The 23,425-nt window shown below is 43.2% G+C and overlaps 1 protein-coding gene across 1 annotated transcript in view; it reads left to right on the forward strand.

Annotated features, from left to right (window-relative positions):
• Window positions 1–23,425, forward strand: part of eps8l3a (EPS8 signaling adaptor L3a) — a 42,103-nt gene that overhangs the window by 1,137 nt on the left and 17,541 nt on the right. Inside the window, exons 3-12 of the mRNA XM_066658866.1 lie at window positions 309–379; window positions 809–873; window positions 1,022–1,177; window positions 18,927–19,067; window positions 19,744–19,820; window positions 19,967–20,034; window positions 21,811–21,950; window positions 22,419–22,521; window positions 22,622–22,695; window positions 23,206–23,280. Coding sequence (XP_066514963.1) covers window positions 309–379; window positions 809–873; window positions 1,022–1,177; window positions 18,927–19,067; window positions 19,744–19,820; window positions 19,967–20,034; window positions 21,811–21,950; window positions 22,419–22,521; window positions 22,622–22,695; window positions 23,206–23,280 — 970 coding nt within the window. The remainder of the gene's footprint in view (window positions 1–308; window positions 380–808; window positions 874–1,021; window positions 1,178–18,926; window positions 19,068–19,743; window positions 19,821–19,966; window positions 20,035–21,810; window positions 21,951–22,418; window positions 22,522–22,621; window positions 22,696–23,205; window positions 23,281–23,425) is intronic.

The following is a 23,425-nucleotide window of genomic DNA, read 5'->3' on the forward strand; positions in this document are numbered from 1 at the left end:
GAGTCCCGCTCCGGGTGACTGTCTGTGAGGACTTTGGTGTGTTCTCCCTGTGTCCATGTCGGTTTCCTCCGGGTGCTCCAGTTCCCTCCCAACTCAAAAGTGTCCATATGTGTAAATGAATGTGTGAGTGTGTGTTGCTCTGGGAAGGACTGGCTCCCCCTCCAAGGTGTGTACCTTGTGCCAAGTTATTCTGGGTAGGCTCCAGACCCACCACAACCCGGAACTGGATAAAATTACAGACAATGAATGAATGAATGTTTGTTTACTGGAGTTTATTGTGTGTTTACTTTGTGTTTATTGTGATTCAGTGTTTATTCTGTGGATGGAAACTCATCTTTGGTCCGCAGTCATTCCAGACCCAGTGCAAAGGCCATCTACAGTGAGTCTAAATATTGAGGCCCCGCCACCAACACGCACACCCACACTGGATTTGCGGAATTTTTTGTTATTGTTGTTGTTTTATTTTTGTGTTGTTTGTTGTTGTGTTGGTGTATTGTTGATGTTGTTTAGGTGCTGTTGTTGGTTTTGTGTTATTGTTTGTGGTGTATTACTGTGTTGTGTGTCTGTTGTCTTAATGTTGTTAGTGTTTTTGATGATGTAGTTTTGCAGTTGTTGTTTGGGTTGTGTTGTGTTGTGTTTGCTTTTGTGTTGTTGGTGGTGTTGTGCGGTGTTATAGTTGTGTTGTTTTTGTTTGTTGGTGTTGTGTTGTTGTTGTGGATGATGATGTTGTTTTTGTTGTGTTGTTTGTGGAGTTGTGTTATTTTTGATGTTTTTTTTTGTTGATAATGACGTTGCTGTGTTCTGACAGTGAGAAGGAAGGAATACGCTCAATCTATCAACAACCAGCTGAACAAATTCCAGTACAGAGTTGAGGTAACAAACACACACACACACACACTCATATGCACAAAACATTAACACATACTCCATTAACTCCAACACAACAGTGACACACACTTCATAAACAAACACATCTTGTGTGTATTTGTACATGTCACTGTGTGTGTGTGTGTGTTTGTAGCATTTACTGACCTGTGAGCTGGGGGCGGAGCTGAGGAGTATATCTGAGTGTGTTGAGAGGCTGACCCTGTTGCAGGAGACAGGGATGGTCTGGGCTCAAGACTTGATGCTGGAGTTTAGCGACAGAGACCTGCTGCTCATCGACATTGAGTCCAAGGTCAGAAACAGAAAAAAAAATAGAACCAGAAACAAAACCTACGACAGTGTGTTCGGGGCATGGCATTAAAAATTAACAAAAGATTCAAAGAATAAAATCAGAATTCTGAGAATAAAGTCAGAATAATTCTAAGAATAATGTTGGAATGAATCTGAGATTAAAGTCAGAAAACATTCAGAGAAAATAATGTCAGTATAATTCCGAGAAATCCGAGACACAACCACAGCGTACAAACCAGATTCCAAAAAAGTTGGGACACTAAACAAATTGTGAATAAAAACTGAATGCAATGGTGTGGAGGTGCTAACATCTAATATTTTATTCAGAATAGAACACAAATCACAGATCAAAAGTTTAAACTGAGAGAATGTATCATTTTAAGGGAAAAATATGTTGTTTCAAAATTTCATGGTGTCAACAAATCCCAAAAAAGTTGGGACAAGGCCATTTTTTACCACTGTGTGGCATCCCTCCTTCTTCTTATAACACTCAACAGACGTCTGGGGACAGAGGAGACCAGTTTCTCAAGTTTAGAAATAGGAATGCTCTCCCATTCAATACAGGCCTCTAACTGTTCAATCGTCTTGGGCCTTCTTTGTCACACCTTTCTCTTTATGATGTGCCAAATGTTCTCTATAGGTGAAAGATCTGGACAGCAGGCTGGCCATTTCAGTACCCGGATCCTTCTCCTACGTAGCCATGATGTTGTGATTGCTGCAGAATGTGATCTGGCATTATCTTGTTGAAAAATGCAGGGTCTTCCCTGAAAGAGATGACGTCTAGATGGGAGCATATGTTGTTCTAGAACCTGAGCATAGTTCTCTGCATTAATGGTGCTTTTCCAGAAATGCAGGCTGCCCATGCCACAAGCACTAATGCAACCCCATACCATCAGTGATGCCGGCTTCTGAACGGAGCGTTGATAACAACTTGGGTTATCCTTGTCCTCTCTGGTCCAGATGAAATGGTGTCCCAGTGTCCCACAGAACAGTCTTCCATTTTGCCACACTCCATTTTAAAAGACCCCTGGCCCAGTGCAAACATCGAGCTTGTGGAGCTTGCTTAGAAATGGCTTCCTCTTTGCACTGTAGAGTTTCAGCTGGCAGCGGCGGATGGCACGGTGGATTGTGTTCACTGACAATGCTTTCTGGAAGTATTCCTGAGCCAATTCTGTTATTTCCTTGACAGTGGCATTCCTGTTTGAGGTGCAGGGATGTTTAAGGGCCCAGAGATCACACGCATCCAGTAGAGCTTTACGGCCTTGACCCTTACACACAGCAATTGTTCCAGATTCTCTGAATCTTTTGATGATGTTATGCATGGTTGATGATGATAACTTAAAAGTCTTTGCTATTTTACGCTGGGTAACACCATTCTGGTATTGCTGCACTATCTTTCTGCGCAACAATGGTGGAATTGGTGATCCTCTTACCATCTTGGCTTCAGAGAGACACTGACTCACTGAGAAGCTCTTTTTATACCTAATCATGTTATCAATTGACCTAATTAGTGTTAATTGGTCTCCCAGCTGTTGGTTATATGCTCAATTTTCTTTTTCCAGCCACTTATTTCTACTTGTCCCAACTTTTTTGGGATTTGTTGACACTGTGAAATTTTGAATCAACATATTTTTCCTTTAAAATGTTACATTTACTCAGATTAAACTTTTGATCTGTCATCTATGTTCTATTACGAATAAAATATTGATATTTGCCATCTCCACATCATTGCATTCAGTTTTTATTCACAATTTTTTTTAGTGTCCCAACTTTTTTGGAATCCGGTTTGTAATTAAGGAAACAGTGTATTGCTGAAGTCATACTATGGTATAGGTTTTAGGCATAAATTCTCAGTCATTGGGCATATCAAAAACAGATATTTCTTAGAAATTGAACACTGAATCTGTTGCACAAGAACTCATTTATTCAGAAGTGGGCATTGGTGGACAAAGTATACAAACCATGTAAAAATAATGTAAAAGTACAGATACTCAAATTAAATTGTTACTTCATTAAAAGTAGACGTCTGCTTTGTAGATTTCCACTTGAGTAAAAGTACAAAAGTATTTACCTTCAAATGTACTTAAGTTTCGAAAGTAAAAGTACCATGATGTATTAAGGCTCCAAAGTCATAGGCAGCGCTAGAGCCGTATAGAAAGTGAGTTGCGTTAACAGCAAAGGTACATCATGTGCAGCCTGATTTGGATGCCATATGCACTGACCTTTCACGCATATAAATTATAGCAGCAAAGAGACCAAAACAAAGAAAAGCTTTATTTTCAAGAGAAATTCGGAGGTCGGGCCCCACCTATAAAAAAGCAAATGAAACAAATGAAAACACATACCCAAGTGCGCCCTTCCATTGTCTCTCTTCTTTACAAGAAATTCTGCTATATCAAATAAATTATTTTAGCTATGCCTTTCTAAACAAACAAACAAACAAACAAACAAAAAACAGACAAATAAAAAAAATGTATTATATATAAGATATGATGCATTTATTGTCAATGCAACAAACATGTGCCACGAAATTGAGCAGAAATCCAAACGGCACTTACACAAACAATAAGTATACACACACAGTAAGTAAATATAGCTAAATATAAAAAAGTGTATGTATTGTTGTAAACTTGAATAGGCCTTATTTCTTTCCTAATGTTTCCTAATCTTACATTAGATATAATTGTTAATGTAGCGTAGTGTAGTGTAGACATTGTCACTGCTCAAATCTGAGATGTGAACAGCAGCACATGTCCATAGAGTCAGTAGAAGAAACATTTTCATTCGTTTCATTCATTTTCATTCATGTCATCTTCCTTGATGATTATCAGGAATGGTGAGATGAACACATCCATGCAGAAATCTTCAAGGGAGTTTCATTTCATTTCAAGGGAGTTTCACTGTTGTTCTTGACTTTACCTAGAAGGTAAAAAACAAAAAAAAACAAACAAACAAACAAACAAAAAAAAACTAAAAGACTTGCCAGTATCATGTTGGCTGTTTATAAACTTTTAACATTTTGAAGAACATCACTTCACTATTGCATCGAGTATTACCATGTCTTACCCTACTGGGCTTACTTACACTGGGCTCCAAAGAAACTGGCTGGAAGTGTGGAACCCTAATCAAGAAGTGTCTTCACTTTGGGTGTGGCCCCTGTAGCCTACATGCTTACAGTTCTTCCCAAAGCTCTCCCAACCAGTTCAGCCATCTGTCCCTAGTTAGGTGGTAACACTACTTTGCAATGTGACACGTGTGTCCAAGCTTTCTTCCCTTGACACAATACTGCTGCATCTGTTACTAAAAGCACTTGGAATGGGCCTTTCCATTTTGCCTCAAGTGGACCAGCTGTGTGATTTTTAATCATTACAAATTGTCCTGGAACAATTGGATGTCCCTCCTGGAAGGCTCAGTTTAAGCATCTTTAACATGTTGATGAGCAGAATGTACAGAATTGGTGAGCTGCTTACAGTACATTAATAAGGCATCTGACGTAAGATGCACATCTGCCTGTCTAAGATCAATGCTTTCTGGTAGAGACATGGCATGTCCTGTAATGATTTTAATGGACTCAAACACATTTTGCATGTAGGTGAGGTTCTGATGCTACACAATACAGCAGGTAGCGCATCCACCCAAGAAACCCCACTTTGGTGTAGTTTTGACAAATGCTGCTTTATATTTTGGTTCTGTTGTTCCACCTGACCTCACTTTGTCTCCGCCTCCTCGTCTTTTCCCTTGTTATCCGTTTCAGCTGTTTCTCATTTGTCTGTGTATTTAAGCCCTCTGGTCTCACTTCCTCTTGTGGTTCATTGTTCTCGGTTCCTGGTTTCGTGTTCTCTGTTCCTTCGTTCGCGCTGTACATTGCTACTTGTTTCACGCCTTGTTCTTTGTTCTTCGTATGTCAGTGTTCTTCGTTTCTCTCGTTCGTTTCTCTTGCTTCTTTCTCTTGCTCGTTTCACGCTCGTTTCATGCCCCAGTTCGTTTGTGTTTGTCTCTTGTAAATAAAGTCTGTGTTCTAAGCGTTTGCGTCCGCCCTCTGTCAGTCCTCACCCCCCGCCCCTTACAGAATGAACGACCCAAGGAAGGACGCAGCTAGCACGGACTATTTTTTCGAGGAGACGTTCAGGCAAGTCCAGGAGTCTCTAGCGGTAAGAGTGGGGGATCAACCTGCTGCCCTGCCGTCCTTTATGGGAGTTCCCTCCGAGTTTGAGGGAACTTCAAACGTTGAGGGTTTCCTGCTGCAGTGCCAACTGTACCTTAATTACCTGACTGTTCCAGCGCCACATGAATTTATTAAGGTAATGTTCATGAGATCCCTTCTTAAAGGGATAGCACTGCAGTGGGCTGATCGCGTGCTGAGAGAAAGAACCCTGCTTATTACAGTAGAGACCTTTAGCGAATTATTGAGAGCCAGATTCTCCCGATCGGCTCTCGAGGTCAGCTCCGCAGGACCCTCTGCTCCCGAGGACTGTCCCCTCAAGTCCGGGGAGATTTTTGGGGGGGGGGGTTACGGGTTGGGGCTGTTAGCCTTCAGCCTCAGGACGACGGAGGAGAGGCTGACAGATGCCCCCTCCTAAACGCGCAACTCCCGGGGCGCGTAACCTAGACCCCCCAGAAGCTGGCGCAGGAGGGAGCACGGAAAACAAGACAGAAAACCAACAAGAGACAGGACTCAGGACAGGACGGGAACAGACACAGGAAATGGGGCTGGAGACACGGGACTAGACTCTAAACGTACACTGGACAGGACTAGAAAAAGGGGACGGGAATCGAGAGAGGACAGGAGACAAGGCAGGAGCAGACACACGAGACTGGACATGAGGCAGGATATGACTAACAGGGGACTGAAACTTGGACTGGACAGGAGATGGGACTTGTGACAAGAAAGGACTATGCTGAACGGGAGTGCTTACGTGAGACTGGACGGGAGTGGACAAATGTGACTGGACAGGGTGCTTAACATAGGAAGGGAACAAGGACTGGGCGGAGGGTTGCATAGGGGACTGGACAGGTAACTGGGACTGGACTGGGGTTGGGTGCTGGGAACGGACAGGAGCAAAGACTGGTGACGAAACAGGGGACATAACTGGGGACAGGACAGAACCAGAGACAGGAGATTGGACAGGACTTGGCAGGGGAACCGGGATCAGAACATTTACGGGGACAGAGACGAACACCGTGACAGGGACAGGAATAAAAGTGAAAGCTGACAAGGGTACAGGGACAAGCACAGAGACAGGAATCAAGACAGGGACAGATACAGGAATCAAAATAACAAGGGGGTGCCCAGGACTGGCAAATGTCTGTGGGGCAGTCCAAGGAACCAGCCTGGGCACAGTTCTGGGGATCGACCCCAGAGTCCTTGGGGCCGTCCTCCGGGTACGACCAGAAGTGACCGTATCTACAGTTACCGGGGCAGACACAGCCGTAGCAACAGTCTCGGGGCAGACACGGCCGTAGCAACAGTCTCGGGGGCAGACACGGCCGTAGCAACAGTCTCGGGGGCAGACACGGCCGTAGCAACAGTCTCGGGGGCAGACACGGCCGTAGCAACAGTCTCGGGGGCAGACACGGCCGTAGCAACAGTCTCTGGGGCAGACACGGCCGTCGCCACAGCCTCGGGCAGGGGAGCGGCTGGCTGCGCCGCTTTCACGAGCAGAGGAGCGGCTGGGGGAGCCGCGTCCATGGAGGCAGGGGAACCTGCAGCGACGTCGTCCACGGAGGCAGGGGAACCTGCAGCGACGTCGTCCACGGAGGCAGGAGAAACTGCGACGTCGCCCACGGAGGCAGGAGAAACTGCGACGTCGCCCACGGAGGCAGGAGAAACTGCGACGTCGCCCACGGAGGCAGGAGAAACTGCGACGTCGCCCACGGAGGCAGGAGAAACTGTGACGTCGTCCACGGAGGCAGGGGAACCTGCACCGTCGTCCACGGAGACTGGGGAACGTGCGACGACGTCCACGGAGGCAGAGGAGTCTGCGCCGTCGTCCACGGAGACTGGGGAACGTGCGACGACGTCCACGGAGGCAGAGGAGTCTGCGCCGTCGTCCACAGAGACTGGGGAACGTGCGACGACGACCACGGAGGCAGAGGAGTCTGCGCCGTCGTCCACGGAGACTGGGGAACGTGCGACGACGTCCACGGAGGCAGAGGAGTCTGCGCCGTCGTCCACAGAGACTGGAGAACGTGCGACGACGTCCACGGAGGCAGAGGAATCTGCGCCATCGTCCACGGAGACTGGAGAGGCACGCTCCGCGCTCAAAAAGACAGGAAAGGCGCGCGCCGCGCTCACGAAGATAGGCGCGGCTGGAGGTGCCGCGCTCTCGAGGACAGGAGTTTCGTGCTGCTCGCCGGGCTTGTGCTGGAGCTTTAGAAGGTTTAGGGGGCTTGACGGGCGCACTCTTGAGATCCCCTAGAGGTGCGCCCCTGTTAGCCTCACCACCGTAGCTCTGAGGCTGGAGGCTAACAGCCCCTACTCTTAACCCCCCCCCAAAAAATTTCCCCAGACCTGAGGGGGTAATCCCCCAGCGAGGGGGGACTCCAGCACGCTTTTTCCGCTGACTCTTACGACTCGCGCTGGCGTAATCACTCGATTCACGAGCTGCCTCCTCCTGTAGGCGTTGATTAACGCTGGCGTGTATCTGCCGGAGCCGGCTACTCCACATCGCAGCCCTGTCGAACATATTTTCTGTGCTAGCTGCGTCCTGGTGGTCGTACATTCTGTCAGGGGCGCGGGGTGAGGACTGACAGAGGGCGGACGCAAACGCTTAGAACACAGACTTTATTTACAAGAGACAAACACAAACGAACTGGGGCATGAAACGAGCGTGAAACGAGCAAGAGAAAGAAGCAAGAGAAACGAACGAGAGAAACGAACGAGAGAAACGAACGAGAGAAACGAAGAACACTGACATACGAAGAACAAAGAACAAGACGTGAAACAAGTAGCAATGTACAGCGCGAACGAAGGAACAGAGAACACGAAACCAGGAACCGAGAACAATGAACCACAAGATGGAAGTGAGACCAGAGGGCTTAAATACACAGACAAACGAGAAACAGCTGAAACGGATAACAAGGGAAAAGACGAGGAGGCGGAGACAAAGGTGGAGACATGGAGATAGACAAAACAAAGCCATGTGCAGAGAAACGGACCAGACGGGACGTGAGTGTGACACCAGCAGCTGTCAGAAAACCACAACGATGCCAAATATGGCCAAAATCATGAATGACACCAAATGCGTACCTGGAATCAGTATAAATTTCAGTTCAGTTTCAGTTAGACCTGAAGCTAGCATACAAGAATTAGCTAAGGCCACCAATTCAGCAGCTTGGGCAGAAAAATTATCAGGAAGATGACCCTGAGCTATTACTGCATGTGTACAGCCATTCAGAATCTGTGTTGAACCATCAGTAAACAAAACCAAATCAGGATTTTCCAATGTAATTTCAGAAATATCCATATGTGGACTGTGTGACAAAACAACACAGTCATGATCATCTTCACCCTCATTACAAGTATCAGACAATGCAGTCATCATTAATGATGAGGGATTAGTGATCTGTGCCCTTTGCAGCCAAAGGTAAGGAGCTGTGAGTGCAGAGAGCCAGTTACCCCATCTCTGAGTAGTAACTGTAAACGAGCCAAAGACAATAGAGATTTAACAGCATGTGGACAACGCACTGTGAGTGATTGTGATGAGACCACCGGAGTACACATAGTAACGGCTAAATATGTTGCATGCATGGCATGCAAACATGGACCAAACCCAGTTGCATTTACAAACCGGATTCCAAAAAAGTTGGGACACTAAACAAATTGTGAATAAAAACTGAATGCAATGATGTGGAGATGGCAAATGTCAATATTTTATTCGTAATAGAACATAGATGACAGATCAAAAGTTTAATCTGAGTAAATGTAACATTTTAAAGGAAAAATATGTTGATTCAAAATTTCACAGTGTCAACAAATCCCAAAAAAGTAGCAATAAATGGCCGGAAAAAGGAAATTGAGCATGTAACAAACAGCTGGAAGACCAATTAACACTAATTAGGTCAATTAACAACATGATTGAGTATAAAAAGAGCTTCTCAGAGTGTCAGTGTCTCTCTGAAACCAAGATGGTAAGAGGATCACCAATTCCACCGTTGTTGTGCAGAAAGATAGTGCAGCAATACCAGAATGGTGTTACCCAGCGTAAAATAGCAAAGACTTTTAAGTTATCATCATCAACCGTGCATAACATCATCAAAAGATTAAGAGAATCTGGAACAATTGCTGTGTGTAAGGGTCAAGGCCGTAAAACTCTACTGGATGCGTGTGATCTCCGGGCCCTTAAACGTCACTGCACCTCAAACAGGAATGCCACTGTCAAGGAAATAACAGAATGGGCTCAGGAAAGCATTGTCAGTGAACGCAATCCACCGTGCCATCCGCCATTGCCAGCTGAAACTCTACAGTGTAAAGAGGAAGCCATTTCTAAGCAAGCTTCACAAGCTCAGATGTTTGCACTGGGCCAGGGGTCTTTTAAAATGGAGTGTGGCAAAATGGAAGACTGTTCTGTGGTCAGATGAGTCACAATTTGAAGTTCTTTATGGAACACTGGGACGCCATGTCTTCCGGACCAGAGAGGACAAGGATAACCCAAGTTGTTATTAACACTCCGTTCAGAAGCCTGCATCACTGATGGTATGGGGTTGCATGAGTGCTTGTGGCATGGGCAGCTTGCATTTCTGGAAAAGCACCATTAATGCAGAGAACTATGTTCAGGTTCTAGAATATATGCTCCCATCTAGACGTCATCTCTTTCAGGGAAGACCCTGTATTTTTCAACAAGATAATGCCAGACCACATTCTGCAGCAATCACAACATCATGGCTACGTAGGAGAAGGATCCGGGTACTGAAATGGCCAGCCTGTAGTCCAGATCTTTCACCTATAGGGAACATTTGGCGCATCATAAAGAGGAAGGTGCGACAAAGAAGGCCCAAGACGATTGAACAGTTAGAGGCCTGTATCAGAATGAATGAATGGGAGAGCATTCCTATTTCTAAACTTGAGAAACTGGTCTCCTCTGTCCTCAAATGTCTGTTGAGTGTTGTAAGATGGGGGGGGGGGTGCCACACAGTGGTAAAAAATGGCCTTGTCCCAACTTTTTTCGGATTTGTTGACGCCATGAAATTTTGAAACAACATATTTTCCCTTAAACTGATAAATTCTCTCAGTTTAAACTTTTGATCTGTGATTGTGTTCTATTCTGAATAAAATATTAGATGTTGGCACCTCCACATCATTGCATTCAGTTTTTATTCACAATTTGTTTAGTGTCCCAACTTTTTTGAAATCCGGTTTGTATATCCAATTTGGCTGAACAGTACTTTACAGGCTGTAACTGACCACCATGATTTTGCATGAGGCATGCTGTCATAAAATCATCGTTTTCATGAACATACAATGTGAAGGGCAGATCAGGTTGAACAAAACCTAATGCTGGGGCAGATGTCAGAGCGTCCTTAAGCTTTTAAATAGCTATTTCAGCCGTGTTGGAAACCTGAACACTATCAGTTTCTTTGGGGCTTCCCTTCAAAATATCATATAATGGCTGAGCAATTTGAGCATAATTTTCAATCCATGGATGACAATAATTGCACAAGCCCAAGAATGACCTAAGTGTGATGGTGGTTGGTACTGGGATAGTACGCACTGCAGAAGCACGGTCAGGAAGAATGGATCTTTGTCCAGCAGTTACTAACTGTCCTAAATAATGAACTGAAGGTGTGGCTAACTGTACTTTGGCCAGACTAGCTTTGTGACCATGTGCACTGAGATGTGTTAGTAATGCCACAAATTGATGTGCACTTCCTTATTAGGTGAAGCAAGCATGACATCATCAATGTATTGAACTAGTGTGGAATTTTTAACCGGACATTGTGGTTCTGCCAAATGCACAGAACCACAGTGCCTGGTGATAAATAGTTGGACTATTGTGTAGGCCCTATGGTAGTCTTGACCACTGAAACATTTCACCATCAAAAGAAAATGCCAACCATGGTGGACTGTCTGCGTGAAAAATCCATTAGACATATCAATAACAGAGAAGAAGTGTGTGTGTGTTTGGTACTCCATCAAAAATGCTGCTAGGATCTGCAACCATAGGTGTTATACGATCTATGCACATGTTAGTAATGCGATACTAACTGTGAGACGCCATGCCCCTGAAGCCTTTTTTACAGGCCAAATTGAAGAGCATGATTCACTCTGTGCCTTAATTAATACACCTTTATCAACCAATTCTTGTATAATTGGTCAAACACCTTCAATTGCTTCCCTGGCTAGCGGATATTGTTTAGTCACAGGTGGAGGTTTTCCTGTGAGCTTTACTGGTTCAATGTCCAACAGTCCACATTCATACTTGGTTTTTGACCAGATAGGATGATCTTTAATTTGAGGATCAAACACTTGAACTGGAAGGACAGATAGGTTAGGATTCCCAGCTCCGAACTCATTTTCAATTGAGAAATGGCATCAATACCCAAAATTGGAGGTGACTTAATTGGAGCTACTATGAGGGAGAGAGAAATAGATTTAGGACCAAACCTTAAACACACAGGCTCTGTTTGATATGTATTGTTTTGTCTATTTTATGTTGCTGCATTTCTTGAAAAGCGCTTTATAAATGTAATGTAATGAATTGTTATTATTATTATTATTTTTACTAATAGCAGATTTTTAAGGCAATAAACAACATGAATATACCTGTAACTGAGATAATATGTAAATATACCTACAAGGCAAGTAACCCCAGATTTTCACACTAATCCTGAAATAGCTGTGAATTTTTTTTCTTTGTTTTATTTTAATGTACGTAACCATATACACGAGTTGATGTCCTGTAGAAATATTGCAAATCAATGTATTTATTGAAGATTAATGACCAAAAATGAGCAGCTTCTCTCCCTGACTCATTTGCATTTAAATTGTCTGTCTAGAGCTTCCCGGAACTATTTGGAGCCTGCATGAGTCACGTGACCAACAAGCATTTTGATCTTCCGTTGGGGTAGCTCTCTCTATATATGGCTTTGGGTTGAAGTCAAGAAGTCCAGAAATATGAACTCCTCTACATTACACTCACTAAATAGTACACTTTAAATATTCGTAAAAGTAATACCACTACACCACTACATTGTGTACTAGGTAGTGTAGAGGAAGATATTTTAAATTCAACCCTAGTGGTTTGATGGTGTAATTGCAGAGTGACGCAGACACCAACCCACAAGTCAATCAATCAATCAAATTTTATTTATATAGCGCTTTTCACAACAAAAAGTCATCAAAAAGCAGCTTTACAGAGATCCGGGTCCAAGCCTCCTATGAGCAAGCCAGGGACAACCGTGGCAAGGAAAAACTCCCTCAGCGCACGTGGAAGTAACCTTGGAAGGAACCAAGACTCATACGGGAAACCCATTCTCCTTGGGTCGACACCGGAGACACAACAGAGAACAGAACAGAAGTAAAAGTGAACTGATGACAGATGAAGGGGTTATAGTAATGTGAATGAAGAATATTAGTGATATATGAGTCTGAGGAAGGAGGAGGTGGTCAGTGATTCTGTGTGAGTTAAAAGTAGGTGCAGAGTTAATTTGAGATAAAACAGCATGGCCAAGCATGATAATGTAGATGAGACAAGGCCAGGATCTTGTACAGGACACACAGGGGCTGGATCAGGGCAACACCTGGAGAGCAGCAGGACATCTCAAAGCATGAGAGACAGGAGAAAGAAAACCACACAAACGGAACAAATAAAAATACAGAGGTTAGTAGGTTCATGGTAAATAACGGGCAAAATTGTCCTGCAAAAAAAACTTCCACAGGTCAGGCAAGAGAACTCAGCAACAGACAGCGTGTTGGCGGTTACCAGAAAGCTAACTAAAAAAGCTGTAGCTATGGTAGTATGACAGGGTTAATACAGAACAGTGATAATATGAAAACCAGCTCGAACACCAATAGAGAAGGAGTAACCTGAAAGTGAGTGATTAACCAAAAGCTTGTTTGAAAAGGTAGGTTTTTAGTCTAGATTTAAAGATTGAGAATGTCTCTGAGCCCCGAACAGTAACCGGAAGGCTATTCCAGGGTTGAGGAGCTTTGTGAGAATACGCTCTTCCTCCTGCAGTGTTTTTCTTAATGGAACTAAGAGTAGATGAGCATCCTATGAACGAAGTGTACGTGACGGGCGATAAGGTATGAGAAGTTCAGTAAGATACTGTGGGCCTAAACCATTTAGGGATTTATAAGCTAAGAGGAGTATTTTATACTCAATGTGAAATTTTAAGGGTAGCCAGTGTAGGGACGAGAGAACTGGGTTTACATGGTCGAATTTTCTAGCTCTAGTGAGCACCCTGGCTGCTGCATTGTGAACTAACTGAAGCTTGTGTAACACTGTGCATGAGCTCCCTGCCAGGAGCGCATTGCAGTAGTCTAGATGTGAAGTTATAAAAGCATGCACTAGTTTCTCTGCATCTTTTAAGGATAACATATGCAGAATTTTGGCAATGTTGCACAGGTGGAAGAAGGTGATTTTGACTGTATTGGATATGTGGATATTAAATGTGAGAGTTGAATCAAAGGCTACCCCTAAGTTTTTAATGATGGTGCTGTGTTTTACTGTTGAATTATCAAGATTAATAGCAGCATTTCTGAGTGAATGTTTCTGAGTATCTGTACCTAGTAAAAAGACCTTGGTTTTATCAGAATTTAACATGAGAAAATTTTGCATCATCCACTTTAATTTCAGTTAGACATTCTGTTATTTTACGTAGACAAGCAACATCGTTAGGTTTGGCTGATATATACAGTTGTGTGTTATCAGCGTAACAGTGGAATTGAATACCATGCTTACGGATTAGTCTACCGAGTGGCAGCATGTAGAGTGTGAACAATATAGGGCCAAGCACTGATCCTTGTGGAACACCATATTTAACTAAAGTATGATTAGAGGATTGACTGAGGTCAAGCAACACCAGAATAGAGATATAGCCCTTATCATGTGAAAGGAGTAAGTCATTAGTTACTCTTGTTAGAGCTGTTTCTGTGCGGAGATTTGGTCTAAATCCAGACTGAAAAATGTCATGAATGTCATTGTTTTGTAGGTAAGAGCACAACATCTGTGACATGACTTTTTCTAGAGTCTTAGCAATAAAAGGGAGGTTTGATATTGGCCTGTAGTGTGCGAGCACAAGAGGGTCAATATTAGGTTTTTTAATAATTGGTTTGATTACCGCTAATGTCAGAGATTTTGGTACATATACAGTGTTGAGGGATGAGTTTATTATTGTGAGCAATAGTCTAATGACTTTAGGTAAGATTTGTTTAAATAATTGTGTTGGTATAGGATCCAGTAATCATGAAGATGATTTAGATGAGCTAATTAAACTAAGAATTGAAGTAGTCTAAGTGCACCTCAGAGCTGGCAGGGTGTTCATCAACAAGAGCCGATGTGACTTTGGACTGATTTTGGATTTTGAGGTGAATGCAATCAATTTTATCATTAAAATTGTCAGTCATTACTACTGAAATCAGGGGGGACAGTGGAGTTGATTTCCTTTTTGTTGCCAATTAGGTTTGATACAGTGCTAAAAAGGAATCTAAGGTTGTCTGTTGTTTTCTATAAGAGTAAAGATGTACTGTGATTTGGCTTTAGATAAGGCATGTCTGTAGTCGATGAGGCAGGGCTGTCATGCAATTCGGAAACATTCTAGTTTTGTGTGTCTCCATTTACGTTCATGGTTATTAGCAGCCAGATTTAAGGCACGCGTGCTGTCACATGGAGCAAGCCTTTTCTCTCTAAATTGTTTGGTCTTGACTGGTGCAACACTATCTAGGTTTGTACACAGTAAAGGTTGTTTGTAATGAGCTCAAGGTCATTAGGGTGAGTTGGAAAAGAAATGGTGGTAAGGTCTGGAAGGTTATTGATAAAATCACTAACTTTTGAGGATGTTATAGTGCGCTTTCTAATATAGCGTGGCCGTGGACAGATATCAAAGTTTAACTCAATTTCATATATGGTTAGATGATGATCAGAGATGGTCTCGTAGCGAGAGATTGGATAGATTCTTTATCTCAATGCCCCATGTTAACATTAGGTCCAATGTGTGTTTGCATTGATGAGTGGGCCCAGTAACATTCTGAGTGAACCCTAGCGCATCCAAAATTGATTCAAATGCAATATTAAGTGGATCATGATCCTTCTCAAAGTGAATATTGATATCATCAACAATTAAGGCCTTTTCTGAAATGATAACTACACTTGAGAGAAAATCAGCAAATTCACAAAGAAATTCTGTATAAGGGCCAGGAGGACGATAGATTGTGAGGAGCATAAAAGAGTGCCTCCTTTTTGATGCAGTAACTTTAGGAGTAAGCACTTCAAAGGATTTAGTGTGATAAGATTTTTGTGTTGTGTCTATGGTAGGGTCATAAATTGTGGCTACGCCACCACCAGATGTTCGTGGGCAACTGTAATAGCTGAAGCCAGGGGGAGTGGACTCATTTAGGGCAATGTATTCATTGGGTTTAGCCCATGTTTTGCAGACACATAATGCATAGAGTTTGTTATCAGTAATAATATGACAGACAGTGAATGGTTTAGATGCTAGAGATCGTATATTTAAAAGCCCTAATTTAATGCTGGAAGTGCTGAAATATTGCGTTCGCTGCAGTGCCTTGGTGTTAATTCTAATTAGGCTGTTAAAACAGATTTTTGGACGTCTGTGATAACAAGCTTTGCGCGCAACACAGTCTCAATGCAGAAAGGTTTATTAGTGTTAATCAGAGTGGGTGATATGGACATGCTACTCATCATAATAACAGCAGAGAGATGGTCAGGTGGAACATTAGGAACTTTAATATTACTTACTTGCACGCTATCCAGTCCACCTACCTGACTGATGTGACTGGGAAGGACCAGTCAGTTCCGGCGCAGAAACACCTCAATGTTCCCAGAGAGAACTACGGATCCTAGGCGGCTCGGATGAATGTGGAGAACGACGGTGCCGAAGTCCTCACGCTGCCGAAGCGCTGAAGGAAGCCACCTGGCAACGTCCAGGACACGTGCGCCTGGGAGACAAGACACAGTTGCATTACTCTTTGTGCCCGACACTTTTAAATGTCTAACTATTGAATCTTCAATAATAAGAACACCGTCCTGTTTAGTCTTCGGTGCTGGAGCAGGTGCAGGTGAAGGCCAGAAGCTAAGCTCCTCAAACCGGTTGGCAGAAGTGAAGACTGGCTGTGTTGGAGGTGGGGACGGCCTCGGCTTCCCACGCCCACGCTGGCGCTCCCATCCCGGTGCAGGCGTGTAGATAGGTACCCTCACGAACCGCTGCGGCAGAGGACCAGGCTGCCTTGAGTCTTGTCTTCTCACAAGTCTAAACTTTCACAATGGCATAGGACACTTGTGCATCTCTCTGTTTTGTCTACATAGTTGCAAGTATACAAGTATACTACTTTGAGCTATTCCTGCAATTCTGAGACACCTGTTCCTTAAACAGGCCACTGCTTTGTTTTTCTGACTTTTTACCTGAAACTCATTTTGGTCTTTTAGAGTTGTTTATCTCTCTGTACTGATTTCTGGGTTTTGGAATATTTCTTTTGTTTTTGACCTTGTTTAATGTATTGTGTTTAATAAACCTCCAACTGACGTACACTTGGTGAGTGATTTGTTACACCTACAGATCTGTAAACCGTGTATATGAATGAAGAGTAGTTACTAATAACTCATTCATTCATTTTCTGTAACCCTTATCCAGTTCAGGGTGGCAGTGTGTCCGGAGCCTACCCAGAATCACTAGGCGCAAGGCAGGAACACACCCTGGAGGCAGCACCAGCCCTTCAGAGGGTGACACACACTCACACGTTCACTCACACACTTACACCCATGGACACTTTTGACTCACCAATCCACCTACCAATGTGTGTTTTTGGACCGGTGGGGACCAAGGCACTTGGAGGAAACCCACAAGGACATGGGGAAAACACACCAAACTCCTCAAAGGACCCACAACCTCCAGGTCCTTGGTGCTGTGTGACTGCAGCACGACCTGCTGCACATCGTGCTACATCGTGCTGCACTGATGACCCAAATACAGCCAAATACAAAATGGTACAAATCATTTTGTTAATTCATGATTGTTCTAAGAACTGAAAGTGATTAATTACATTCTCAAATTAACACAACAGTTGATAAAAACAAAGTCTGCCTTTGGTATTATTGCCAGAGGAAACATTTTCACTTGTCTTCGACTGTGTCCGTTCATCTCATAGCAAGTGCCAGTATTGTGTGGAGAGCTGTGCGAAGCAGAGATTTGTTTACACATGTTACAGGTTTATTCACACATAAACTAAAAGGCATGGTAGATTTATATAATGCAGTGAAGTAAAATGTAAGATATTTTAAATGAAATATAGTGGAGTTAAAGTAAAAAGACACTCAAAATGCAAATACTTCAGTAAAGTACAGATACACAAAAAAAAAAAATACTTACGTACCGTAACAAATTACATTTAATTACACCACTGGAAGGTATGTGTGTACAACTGAAAATGTAAATATTATTTGCTTTGAATGTTTAAGTAGAGCTACTTTTTCGATAAATTACATTCATTCATTCATTATCTGTAACCGCTTATCCAGTTCAGGGGCGCGGTTAGTCCAGAGCCTACCTGGGATCATTGTGCACAAGGCAGGAATACACCCTGGAGGGGGCGCCAGTCCTTCACAGAGCAACACACATACACACACACACACACTTGTTTGTAAATTGTGGGGGTCACCTGGAGGAATACTCACATTGTGGAGTCCACCCTTTCCCAAGGTGTTACAGACTTGAAAAAAATCATGCTTTGTCACTTTTGAGTCATCAATCCACCTACCAATGTGTGTTTTTGGACCATGGGAAACCGAATCACCCAGAGAAAAAACCACACGAACACAGAGAGAACACACCAAACTCTTCACAGACAGTCACCTGGAGCAGGAATCGAACCCACAACTTCCAGGAACCTGGAGCTGTGTGACTGTGACACTACCCGCTGCGCCACCCTTGAGAAACTGTAAATTGTGGGGGTCACCTGGAGGAATACTCACATTGTGGAGTCCACCCTTTTAAATTACATTATGTCCAAATTATTGTTGTAATTTCAGGGTTTTTTTTTTATTATAAAAAGAGGTTCTGACAAAGGATAAAATGTCTAGTCATGGTTGTAATCGTATTGTGAATAAATAAAGCCTACTTGGTGGGCACTGTCTGCTTTGTTTTGCTGGACATGCCCACCAGCAACACATCACCAGCTGCACGGGCAACATTGAGCAATTTTATTACTTTCGGTGTGCATGCTCCGTGAGTCTGTCTGTCTAAATATTATAATAGATAATAATCCAAACAGTATTTCTTTAGATACTCTGACATTATTCTCAGAATTTTTCCTACTTTAAATTCCTACATTATCCTGCATTATTCTCAGGATCATTCAGACTTTATTCTCAGAATTCCGACTGTATTCTCAGGATCTTTTTTTTTTTCAATGCTGTGGTCCTAAAACTTCAACACAAAACCAGAACCAAAACAGAATTAACCAGAAAACAGATAATGTGTTTTTGCATTCTGGGAATGCTCAGTGTCTCTCTCTCTCTCTCTCTCCCTCTCTCTCTCTCTCTGTTTCGGACTCTCTCACCTAATCCCTATCCTAGGAGTTGTTAGACGCTGTGCCCCTTGACACGGTGGTGGAGGTGAGGGCGGTGTTAGAGAACTGTGTGTTTAACTCTCTCCTGATCATCTCAGTGCAGGACAGAGGGAATAGCGTTTTCATGTTCCAGAGTGACTCTATGAGGGTGAGGAAAACTTTGAAAACACCAAGACATAAATAAAATTAATACAAATAATAAAACACAGAAATCAGCTGAAACTGACTGAATGAATCTGTTCTAAATCTGATTTTCAACCTACCAATCATCCAATCAATCAATAAATCACCTATTTGGTGAGTGTGTGAAACTGTCCACAGGTAAGGATGTGTGAGTGACTGGGTGAGTGTATGAAACTGTCCACAGGTGTGAGTGTGTGAGTGACTGCGTGAGTATGTGAAACTGTCCATAGAAGTGACTGGGTGAGTGTGTGAAACTGTGCATAAGTGTAAGTGTGTGAAACTGTCCACAGGTCTGAGTATGTGTGTACCTGAGTGAGTGTGTGAGTGACTGTATGAATGTGTGAAACTGTCCATAGGAGTGACTGTGTGAGTGTGTGAAACTGTCCACAGGTGTGAGTATGTGTGTAACTGAGTGAGTATGTGAGTGACTGGGTGAGTGTGTGAATGGTCCCTGCCAAAGTGGTTGTGTTCCTGTTTTGTGCAGGTTATTCTGGGTTGGCTCCTACTGACCAACACCAACCCTGATCAGAATGAATGACTAAATGAAAAATAATAATATGATTAATTTTCATGTCTGCTTCTCCTGAATGAGTCTCTGGTTCCGGGTCATTTTAGTGACTTGGTTTATTTTGGGATTTTAGGCAGATTACATCAGACAAGATCTAGAACGTGTTCTACAGAAGAGAACTGTCGAGGCCCAGGAAAGGAACACAAACAGGTAATAACTTTACCTGTCCCATCAAAAAAAACAAAAAAAAAAAAAAACAAGACAGCCTCCCAACAAACCCATCCACAGTCTCACTCTCTCTCTCTCTCTCTCTCTCTCTCTCTCTCACACACACACACATACACACACACACTCAGTGCAGTGAGCAGAAAAACAGCATCCCCTGAAGAGCAGAGTGCGGGGAGCCCCCCGGAGCCTTGCTGTGGTAAGTGGGCACCTCCCGATTACAGTATGACAATAATCCTCTCACAAAACAAAAATTTACAGCAAATTAGAATTTTAAACATTTTAAATTACAGTCTGCTAATTACCAGGTAAGTACAGAGTATGTACCTGTTAAATAAACCATAAAATAAAATAAGTACTGAGTAAATAAAGAGTATGATACTAGATATATGTGCTTATTACTGTGCTTTCTTACAAACATTTTACAAATAACTAAGAAGAGCAGAAGAGAAACACACATTTCATCATTAGTCCGCCATAGCTGACTAGCCGACCATGTCCTTCTCTGTATGTGCATTGTAAATAATTGTAAAAGATTTATAATTACATTCAGAACTACAGTGAGTTCAGAATAGTAGCTGCATTTCTTATTTATAAAAAATGACAGTAATAGTCCCATGCAAATTTCATAATCTATGATTATGCTTAGAAGTACAAATGGATTCTGAACATAGTGTCAGGATCAGTTGGACTGATGGAGTCGGACACACGATATAACACAATGACTTTATTTATAACAAAAGATAACAAAACAGAGACAGACTTGGATAACACGACAGGATACTTAGATAAAGAAAGACCTAGACAGAGAGACAGATAGAGAGAGAAATAGACTAAACCTAGACAGGGAGAGCTAAACAGAGACCTAGACTAGAGAGACAGATATAGACCTAAACTGGGAGACATATACATACAGACCTAGACAGGGAGAGGTGAACAGAGACCCAAACAGGGAGAGCTAAACAGACTAATAGAGAGGAAGAAATGCTAACAGACTTGAGAAAGGGAGAAATGCTAACAGACTAGAGAAAGGGAGACAGACAAAGCGAGCATAGAAAAGGAAACACTAACATACCAGAAAGAAACAGACAAACCGAGCACAGAAGCACAGGGAAGGAACAGACAGACCAGACTGACATACGAAGGGAAGAGAAGCAAAGCGAGGAATAGACAAGACAGCCTAGTGACAGATGAGCGAATGTCCAACAAAGAGGCACAGACACAAGAAACTTAAATACACACAAGGACCACTGAGACAAATAACAAGGGGGCAGGATTACAAAGGAGACACAGCTGGAGACATTGATGAGGATGTGGAGCTAAGGCGGGACTAGGACGGAGACAGGAACCAAAATATACAGAACACATGAAATACAGACACATGACAGGATCAAGGCGTGACACATAGTTATGGGCTTTATTTGTAAAATGTTTGTAAGATACTAAGTAATAACCACATTTCACCTATCATACCCTTTACTTACTCTAGACCTATTTTATGTTGCAGCTTACTTAACAGGTACTTACCCAGTAATTAGCAGGCTGTAATTTAAAGTGTTACTGCAAATTAGTTTGAGACATCAAGACAATACAACACTGAGATACAAACATGGCGACAGTAAAACACCGAGAAAGGGAAACAGAGACACTAACACATAAAGATACTGATACTGTGAGACTGTTTAAAACTGAAACAGTGAGACACAGACAGTGAAACACTGAGACACTGAGAATGTGAAACACTGCGATACAAATTCTGAAACATTAAGACACTGAAACACAGAGACATTTAGACAGTGAGACACATAGGCAGTGAGACAGAGAAACACTGATACACTGAGACATTGAAAAACAGACATTAAGACATTGCTTTTCACACAGACAGTGAGTAAAAGCATGAGACATTGAAACACTGAGAAATTTAGATATTTAAAAAAGTTGTAAACATTGTTCTAATCATTCAAGTATTGTCCAGATGAGAGTTTGACTCCGCCCATCACCAGACGGCAGCCCAAACAGGGGCCAGAACTCTCGACTCCTGTAAAGGACAAATCCAGGTGGCTCCTGAGCCCGCATCCTAACCCTGCCCCCTACACAGAGAGGGAAAGGAATGTGGTACGAGTGTGTCTGTTCCTATCTGTCTGTATCTGTCCCTGTCTGTCTGTATCTGTTCCTTTCTGTAAGTGTCTGTCCATGTCTGACCATATGCCTCTCTGTGATCATGTCTGTTTCTGCCTGTCTGTATCTGACCGTGTCTCTCAGTGTCTCAGTGACTGTATCTGACCTTGTCCAACCTTGTCTGTCTGTGTCTGTCCATGTGTGACCGTGTCTGTCCATATCTGTCCGTGTTTCTCCATATCTGACCGTGTCTCTTGTGTCTGTCAGTGTTTGTCCATATCTGTCTGTGTCACTTCGTCTGTATCTGAGCGTGCCTGCCCGTGTCTCTTCATATCTTCCCGTGTCGGTCTATATCTGTCCGTATCTGTCTGTCTGTCCTTATCTTACCATGTCTGTCCATGTCTATCTGTATCTGACCCTGACTGTCCATGACTGTCCCCGTGTGACCGTGTCTGCCAACTACAGGATGTCTTCAACCATCTGCTCAACGACATTGAGGCCTTTGCCGAGCGTGTCGCCGCAGCTTCCAGGGGCCAAATCAAACACAAGAAGAAGAAAAAGCAAAAAGGTGAGGATCAGCACTCGCACCATGAAGACGTTTTGTCCCCAGCTGTCACACCTCTTAATGCTGTGTGTGTATGTGTGTGTGTGTGTGTGTGTGTGTGTAGCGGTGCAGGGATTGCCATCTGATTATCAATTCACAGTCTGCCTCCAGAAAATTAAAATGGCATTCAATTTACTGGTAGGTACCTACACCACCTGCCTCTACCTATAGACCACCAGCACAACCTCCATCTACAGACCACCTCCACCTACAGACCAACATCACCAACTCCTCCACCTACAGACCACCTCAACCTACAAACCAGCCCCTTCTCCACCTAGAGACCACTACTGGCCTCCATCTACAGACCACCACCACCTCCACCTACAGACCAACATCACCACCTCTGCCACCTACAGATCAACACCAACAACACCCAATCCACCTACAGACCAACCCCAACACCTCCATCTACAGATCACCTCCACCTACAGATCAACATCACCACCTGCATCCACCTCTAGACCACCACTACCACTTTCATCTATAGACCACCTCCACATACAGACCAACATAACCACCTCCTCCATCTACAGGTCAACACCACCAACACCTGCCTGCACTTGCAGACCACCACAAGATCACATCTCCAATTATAGACCAAAATATTTTTACATATCACCGATCACATCTCTCTCTTTGTTGCAGGGCCAGTTGAATGGTCAGATTAATGACCCGAGTGCTGATGATCTGGTGCATGGTCTGTTCTCTGTACTGGCACTGGTAATTAAACACACACACACACACACACACACACACACACACACACACACACACACACACAGAGTGATTAAAGAAACTTGAGTGTGTGTGTGCGTGTCTATGTTATTTGTGTATATGTCTCTGTGTGTTTTTTGTGTGTGTATAG

Source organism: Hoplias malabaricus, unplaced genomic scaffold (genome assembly GCF_029633855.1).
Source record: "Hoplias malabaricus isolate fHopMal1 unplaced genomic scaffold, fHopMal1.hap1 scaffold_32, whole genome shotgun sequence".
Lineage (NCBI taxonomy): Eukaryota > Metazoa > Chordata > Actinopteri > Characiformes > Erythrinidae > Hoplias > Hoplias malabaricus.